At 35.1% G+C, this 8,565-nt stretch overlaps 1 protein-coding gene across 3 annotated transcripts in view; it reads right to left on the bottom strand.

Annotated features, from left to right (window-relative positions):
* Nucleotides 1-3,285: 3,285 nt before the first annotated feature.
* The window catches only part of LOC145692828 (uncharacterized), an 89,635-nt gene continuing 84,355 nt past the window's right edge, over nucleotides 3,286-8,565 (bottom strand). The window contains exons 1-2 of one of the 3 annotated variants that reach the window (XR_014132648.1): nucleotides 8,352-8,439; nucleotides 4,235-4,374 (exon numbers count right to left, since the gene is read on the bottom strand). Coding sequence is in view for 2 of the 3 variants with exons in the window: in XM_081768326.1 (XP_081624452.1) it covers nucleotides 4,079-4,374 (296 nt within the window). In the remaining variant the exon portion in view is untranslated. Of the gene's footprint in view, nucleotides 4,375-8,351; nucleotides 8,440-8,565 lie in introns of those variants that run through there. The other 2 variants (XM_081768326.1, XM_081768327.1) reach the window with 2 other exon arrangements.

The raw sequence follows: 8,565 nt of genomic DNA, 5'->3' as shown, positions 1-8,565 counted from the left end.
CGAAGATGTACGCTACATCGCGACCTAGAGGTCGACCGCGAAGGTAAATTAGTGGTCGCGATGATTAACAACCGAGTTTGCTTTTAGAACGATGTTCAGCGGAAGCATCGCTGTGGCTTGTGTTCTCATTGGTTCTCCCTGAAGCGCTGCACGGAATAAAGTCTTCATTTGTTTAGAATTTTGTCTGCAGAGGATTGTGTTTGTCTATGATCAAGAGGTTTTGCTGCACTGTTAAATGTGATTATGAAATACATATTAATAGAACTAATGAGGAATGTTCCAGCAATATGGAATAAAAAACACAAACAACATCCTAATAGGCACGTCTTAAATAGAGAATGGACGAAAATAGCAACTGAAATGGAAATGTCAGATAAGTTCTTCATGTTTATTTGAGAATTATACTGTGGCTTATTATTATATAAGGCATTGACGGTTACGGGAGGGGGCTTTCGGACTGAAGTCCGTAAATTGTGGAATTTTTAAAGAAAAAAAGAAACTACTGTTTATAATTGGTATGCTTAAAAGCTCCATGCCCTCCTCCCCCCAATTCCAATATTAATAAGAATGGGTTTCTTCTAAATTCATTACTGATATAAGGTTAAAAAAAATACTTGTAAATACAGGCACGTATCTATAGGGAGACAACATCGAATATTAGAATTGCAGTTTCGAAACTTCATTTGCTGAAGTTAATGTCCCCTCCGCCTCGAAACCTGAAGGCACACTTTTTATTATTATTATTATTATTATTATTATTATTATTATTATTATTATTATTATTATTATTATTATTATTATTATTATTATTATTATTATTATTATTATTATTATTTTACTGGGCAATGATTTCTCGCCTGAGTGCTGAAAGAGAACATTTCTTCACAGAAAATTGAAAAAAAAGTAAAGGTATTTGAATTACTGATAGAGATGAGATTCAAATATTTTTGCGAAACAAGAGACGAAACTTTGGCATTTCTTTAATCTCGTTTTGCGTCCATCCCTATTTATAAACTGTTTGGTCCTTTTTAAAAACGTGGTTTCGCGGTGCTTTGTATGCACTGACAAAATAATTTCACACGCGTCAGAGTAATGTTTCTCCTCAAACCATCTCGACATAAGACATCGAGGTAGCGACCACGACTTAAACCTCGACCTCGATCGCGAGGTCTCTTTGGTATGTCTTTACCCTAGTGCCACGAACAACAGAACCGGCATGGCAGAAGTTGTCAGTCGCACCATTTCATTTCAAGATGGTGGCCAAACGAAAATACAGGCAACGGGAAAGTGACGAAGTATAATCGCGCTAGAATCTAGGTGAACCGAATCAAGTGATTCTTTGCGCGATTACTGACCTTACTCACCTACAAGTTACAGGTTTATAATTTCATGCGGCGCAGGCTCCGGCGGATGCCAAAAGGAATGTTCGAAAACGGAAAAAATGAGGATTCTTCTGCGACCTTCTCATTAGAGGGGAGTATGGGTCCGATTACTGCGGTGCATGGTCGTAGGCACTTGAAGATGGCAGCAAAAAAGAAATTTTTGGCCACAGAAAGACGCACTAAAAATAGAAATGAAAGGTGGTCTCAAGTCCCGATTTCTAATCGTTACGTATTACTGCAGCACGTGATCGTAGGCATTTTAAAATGGCAGCAAAGAAGAAAATGGCAGGCATCAAGATGGTGGCAAAAAAGAAAATGTGAACACTAACAGAAGCGTGGGCCTAGCTTGCTTTTCACTCAAATGCAGCAAGTATTTGGTGGGAAGACATCTTTGTGATTAAATGAAAGTTAGTCTTCTGTTACCATCCGAATATTCACCGTTTTTGATTATAGTTAAAATTTAATTGGGATGTATAATTTTAAACTATTCTAGAACATATCAATAATTTGGTGTAATATCTACCTACTTTACATAGCCTACAGCATACCGTGAGTCCACAAAGAAGAAAGAAAAAAGGCTAAAATATACTACTGAAATGTATTGAACATCAGATTCAAAAATGACAGTAAAAGATTATAGTGGTAGTAGTAATAGAAGTAGCAGTGACATTAATAGTGAGAAAACAGTAATATTAATAATAGTCGTAGCATCACGAATACGCTCAAAGTAGGAACAAATACTTGGATTCAAGGGAGTTTCCCTTGTCGTAAGGCAATCAAAGCCAGTATGTGTACGAAGAAAGCAAAGGAGAACATTTTAAAGTAAGTTCCATCAAAATCGGAAAATCTTTTTGAAAGTTATCGTCGAACATCACATACAAACACTCTGCGATCTACCCAAAGTCCTCAAAATTTGTTTCATTGATACTCGAAGTTTAAATATCACACGAAATTTCAAATACTCGAAAGATTTCGAATGTCGGATAATACATTTTTAAAACCAAAGTTCGGTAAGTCTTCAGCCTTACATATATCAGAAACTGTCTCCATCCAGAATTTTAATTAAAACCCTTGAAACACATGCAAAATTTTCCTTTTTCTGCCTTTTCTGTTGTTGGCGCAATCGTTAAAGTGATGGTTTGTAGACTATTGGTGCCCTGGATTCCTATCCCGTTCCGGTGAAGCATGTAAATTATTGATTGTAGCTTTGGAAAATTCAAGATTACTAATAAAACTCCAACTGACCAAAGCAATATATATGTATATATTTTAAGATTATATATTTGTGTTACAGATTCAATTACGAACAGTGTAAGTGTTCGCGAATCGAATGTTTCTAACATTTCGAATGTCTTGAATACTTCGAGGGCCTCGAACACTTAGAGTGTCTCGAACTTTTCGAGAGTCTCGAATTCTTCGAGAGTCTCTAAAGTTCGATAATTCGATAAATTTTTAAAAAAGAAACTTTATGGACAGAACAGTTTTGAAATTTTATCGATTATCGATTACTTGATTATCGAAACAGCCCTAGCTAGGCAGTCCCTTTTAGCTGTTAAGGGCCGCGGTGGCTCAGTGGTAGAGCGTTCACCTCTGGTGCTTGGGGTCCCGGGTTCGATCCCAGCCCCCGCCAAGTGAACTTTGTGGTGGACAAACACCGTGTGCGTGGGTTTTCTCGGGGTTCTCCCGTTTCCTCCCACTTTCTTTATTCCACCATTTCAATCATTACTCATCATCACCGTCTCCTTTAGCCTAACCGGCATAATCGTGGGACGTAAAACTCAAAGATTTCACTTTTTTAGCTGTTAATATTATTGACTTGTTTTGTGAAAGTGTCCGTAATAATAATAATTTATTTTCCGATGTGATTTAATCCATTTATTTATTGCGGAAGATTACAAAATATGTGATAGTTATGTCGTTTTTAATTTTTGTAATGGTTGTTTTGTTCTATTAAATACAATTTAAGTTACATGATTTATCATTTAATTGCATGAAAGGTATTCGAAAACTATCTAATTATAATTGTTTTAACACCAATTGCGTATTATTTCAATGATGAGTGTATTTCTTCAAGTAACTTTAAAATTGGAGAAATTATAAATTTTATAAATCGTATACGGTATATAAAATAATTATATGAGACTGTAAAATGTTTTTAAATAAATAAAAATCAGACAATAGAAACATGTAACTTATTTATTCTTTAAAATTAATTAAATTTAAAAATTGCAATATGATGTAATGAATATAATATAATTAATTTCAAAGAAAAATATTAATGCAAATGTTGCATAAATTTTGTTTCAGTAAGATTTCTTGTCTAATTTGTTCCATTATTCCATGAGTTTTCGATATATTTAGTTTTCTTTTGTATGACACCTATATATTTTGTTTCTATTTTAATGTTTGAGATTTCATAGCAGATGACGAATAGCGTACCGTACTTATAGTACAGAAAGCCTAGTGTATTAGGGATAGTGCGAAATCTCCTTGCATAGTTATATCAGGTACGATTCCCGTTGTGTTTAGTTTCTGAGATTTTTTGTTGTTCTTACTCCATATTTCCAGATCACTATTAGGATTGTACCTTCAACATTAGGGTGATTTGTAAGACTGATGTTCTGTGAAGTACTTGATCCTACAAGCATATGATATACTGATGAATCTGAGTCAATAAATACAGAGATGATCCAATTTTAAAGTAACTGAAAAATTATTTCAGGAACTCCTTCTGCTGCAGGGGTTGTTGAACTTGGAGCGTGAGTAGAAAACGTAAGAGTCCCTGTTGTTGTTGATTGCACTCTGGGGTCCAAAGGTAAAGGAACGGGCACTGTTGTTGTAAGTGCTGCAAATGGTTTCATGAACATTGTGCACGTCACATTAAGAGCACACATGACAGCTCGGTGAGAATATTGCATCAGACGTAAAGACCGTGTTGTGGGCGACAGTGTTACATTGGTGGACTTCCTGTTGGTGTATAAATACAAAGGACCTGGAAAGACAGAAAATATGAAACAATGTGTGTACAGTCCGTATGTTTCATAAATGCTACAATAGTTTTATAAACAACTAGTAAATGTCCCCAGGTGTTACTGCAGGCAATACTTTCGTTCCTCATACTGTGTCTTTCACAAAGAACTAATCTAAACCCCAATAACTCTAGCATGAATTCTGAATACCTCGTATGTGAAAGTTAGTGGACCATCCCACTCCTTTCTCTTTCATTTTAGGTAAGATATCAAAATTGCTGAATTGTTCTAAATAAAGAGTCGTAAAATCAAATCAATACCAGAGGAAAGAAAGGGGTAATGTCAGCTTTTCTCCATTCTGAGAAAATTGAATTTTAAGCTTTGGAACCTTTCTTATGTTAGTATATGGCGGGAAGAAAAAAAAACTACTGTAAAAAAAACGTGTCCACTATTTGTCTATAATATTGAGATAGCAGATTCTTTTCCTTAAGGTGTACACACCAGTGGCGTGTTGTGTTATTGCCGATCGGAGAACAGCCATGAGTAGTAATACACCTTTCCATGTCAAACACAAGGTAATATTAGTATGCGTATAACATGGGAAACACCATATTATTGGATTTCCTCGAGGCTCTTCCATTTTTCTCCACATTATCATTCCACGAATTCTTTGATAAGGACTGTTTTCTTCGCCCTAAATGACATAATCGTGGGTCGTTAATGACTTTATTTCATTTTAAAATATGGTCGTCCAATACTGCGGCTGATAGATTTCCAGTAACATCTGTGAATCATGAAAATCATTTGTCTACCTGTGAAAATAATCAAATTTGTTACTCCTGTTGTTTTGTGAAGTAATATTGCAACAAAGAGAGAACTGAAAATTGCATATTTTATTTGGTTAAGTATTTCCTCTGTTACAGAGCGGCTTAAGTTATTTTGAATGTTATTCAAAGTTCTAGCAATCGTATTTCCGCTCAACAAATGGTTTGAAAATTTCTAGTTATATCTTTCAATCAAGTTCAGCACCTCAATGTGGTTGCTTTCCCTCATTAATTTGCTACCCTACCCTCTTTATGTCTTCTACGTTCCAAACCCTGCTTTGGTAAAGAAAACCTCTGGCACCAAATAGACATTCTCTTTTTCTTTTTGCTTTTACATTTTCATGAGTTTTAACTATCTCATAGTGATGTTGATAATCTGGTTGGCCGTCAATCCTTGTGTAATTGAATGTCTTTACGCAGTATTTGGATTGACATGGTTTTAGGACTATCCGTGACACCAACTATTTATATTTAAAAAAATGATTACTGAATTCTGAGGCATTCCAAATGCCTTTCCAGTAACAAACATGACTAATATGGCAATTTATCATTTGATAAACATCCAGTTAGCCGTTTCGTAGAGTTATGGTGACTACTTATACAATGTCAAGTGTAAGATTTTATTTTCGTTGAGAGGTACGCCTGCTGTTTAAAATATAAAATTTAGTGAAGCATAAGGGCACAATTTCCCTCCATCTTTCATACACTGGCGTAATGCAAGCAGTGATGCCAGTTTTGTAACAGCGAATTTCCCGTCCGAAGCCATGAAATTTCCCGATTAGACTCAAAATTTCCCGCCAACTAAAATAGATACAATTTATAACACCTAGTGATAAATAATTTTGAAAAATATCACTTTAGAGGGCCTATAACGTGCAGTTGAACTCATTCTCGTAACGTAGAAGCCACTATTTACAGTTATGCATGATATCACAAAGATGCTGGCACAATATTAAAAAAAAAAAAACACTGTGAACTTTTTTTAATGAACACCATGTTTTTCTTTATGGTTTGGAAGGGAATGTTGTGTTCGGCAAAGAAACACAAATACAATTTTCTGGTCTTATTAAGATTTTTGTTTTGCTGCACATTACTTGTTCCTTTATAAGAAAAGAAAAAAAAAAGCTGTAGCAATAGACAAGGTATTTTGCTATTGCATTACATTAACTAGATGTTTCAAGTTTTCTGTGTGATACTGAAGCTCACTTTTACTACAAAAGAGCTCGACATTACAGGTATTATACCTAGCTTTGGTATCGATTCCCGATTCCTGCTTTTTCCTATCATATGTATCGGATGGGTTTCGTATTTCCTTTCATTATCGAAACAAAGCAGTGACACCAGTGTGCGTGCCAAAATAAGAACCACCTGACAACTACCCAATGTTTTGGAAACAATGAACCAATCTCACATGTGCGAGGGAAAGGGTAGCAAAGCGGAAAGATCAGGTATTTACTCTCGGTCAGTTCGCAACAAGAATCCATAGTACCAGACCCTTTTTGTTTCATTTTGTCTTTACTACTTGTTTGTGCTGGCTATATGCCTGCTTAGTTGGTCAACATTGAGATAAGTCAGTGAAGGAATTGTTCATGTGAGAAAGAGAGAGAGAGCAAAAGAAGAAAAAGGGATGAATGATAAAACATACCAGAAAAGTTGAGAATGCCAGAATTTCCCGTTTTCAGCCTATTTTAAAGAAAAATTCCCGCATTCCCGGCAGTGCTAAGAATTTCCCGTTTTATGGGAAATTTCCCGCCAACTGGCATCACTGAATGCAAGACGAAATTTTCTATTTCTTGACCCTGAAACAGCTATCATTAACCTGTCCCGTTGACGTCTTATTTGCACTGATTTAATTATCACCATGGAGACCTAAGCCTTCCTGATATTTTAAATCAAAAAGTCATACAACATCACATACAACATTATACAAAAGTGTGAACAAATTCCTTTTATTCCTTAGCAACTTAAAATTAAATACACAAATTGAACTGTATGATACGCTAAATTCCATTATGTTCAATACACTAATAGGAATAGGTCAAACGCACGGCTTCCTCTGCCTCGTTGCTACGTTCGTGTTAGCTCGGTTTCATTCGGAAGAAAATATCCCTCTCTCCACTGATAGCAGCAGAGTAGACCACATGGAACTTGCTTGCAGTAAGGCAGCGAATGAAATTTTCCGCCATAGAAAATGCAAGTTTTATAATAATTTAAATCTTATAATAATTTAAATCTTTTAGAAAGGCATAAAAATGGAGCGAACAGGCTGTTCCGTTATTATAGGTCGACAAACGGTGAGTTGCCAGTGGCTACAAGTGAAACTACTTCCAAAACATCTCTCGACAACAAAGTTACGAATTGCAGAATACCGTTGCGTTCCGAATAAAATAGCTCCACTCGTTTCAGTTTGTAGTACGGGAAGATCTAATTCACGGAAATCTGTGGGATGCTTGCATTGACCTCGCCACCTGGACATTCATTTTAACCTCTGTCCATTATCTAGTTATCTCTTTTGTTTTTGACAAACAACCAGAAAAATAGAAAATCAGTCGGCATTCTCATTCGCTTCAATGTTGAAAGTCATACTAAAATATGATATGCATACTTACAAATAACATGCACTGCAGTAAAACATTACACTTGTGTTGGACGAAAAAAGTCTTCGTACACTAAGTAATTGATTTCCATTGATTATGGCGACATAGGACAAATGCATAGCCTCCATTAAATAATTTGGTATTATTATTATTATTATTATTATTATTATTATTATTATTATTATTATTATTATTATTATTATTATGAGTTTATGTACCAAACAACTATTTATTGATTAATAAAAATGATTAATCAATTATATTTAGTTACGTATGGTAGATGACTTCAGATTATATTATTTACTGACCGACAGTATCCCACGCTGTTGTATTTGTGCATAAGAGTTAAGTTCTAATCTTTTCTTTGTAGAAGTTAAGTAAAAGAACCTGTTTTACCTCGACATGCTGAATTACAATTTTATTTACACAAAGACAATTCTAACATACAAGATGATATTAACGATGCTATTTGCATATACGAGTTACTTGTCAAAAAAACTAATTACGCTAGGAAACTAAAACTATGCTCAAACTGTCTTTCTTAGCTAACTTTTACAATTGGTAGCAATTGAAACTCACATGCGTATACGGTAACCTCTCACCCGAAGTCCAAGGTTAATCTCTTTACACAAGGCTTTAAAAAAGTCTCTGTTGCCTCCGTTTTCACTCTCCCCCTCTGCCAGCGTGAATCCCCATTATATTACCAAATGTTATCAATCTTTAATTTCAAATTAAGTGCTTTATGATTTTTTTGCAATTATAAAGTCGCATTAGTTTCTATCACCGTTGTCCC

The sequence above is a fragment of the Thermobia domestica genome, chromosome 8 (genome assembly GCF_964235325.1).
Source record: "Thermobia domestica chromosome 8, izTheDome1.hap1.1, whole genome shotgun sequence".
Classification (NCBI taxonomy): Eukaryota; Metazoa; Arthropoda; class Insecta; order Zygentoma; family Lepismatidae; genus Thermobia; species Thermobia domestica.
This window is presented reverse-complemented; position numbering and strand designations above follow the sequence as displayed.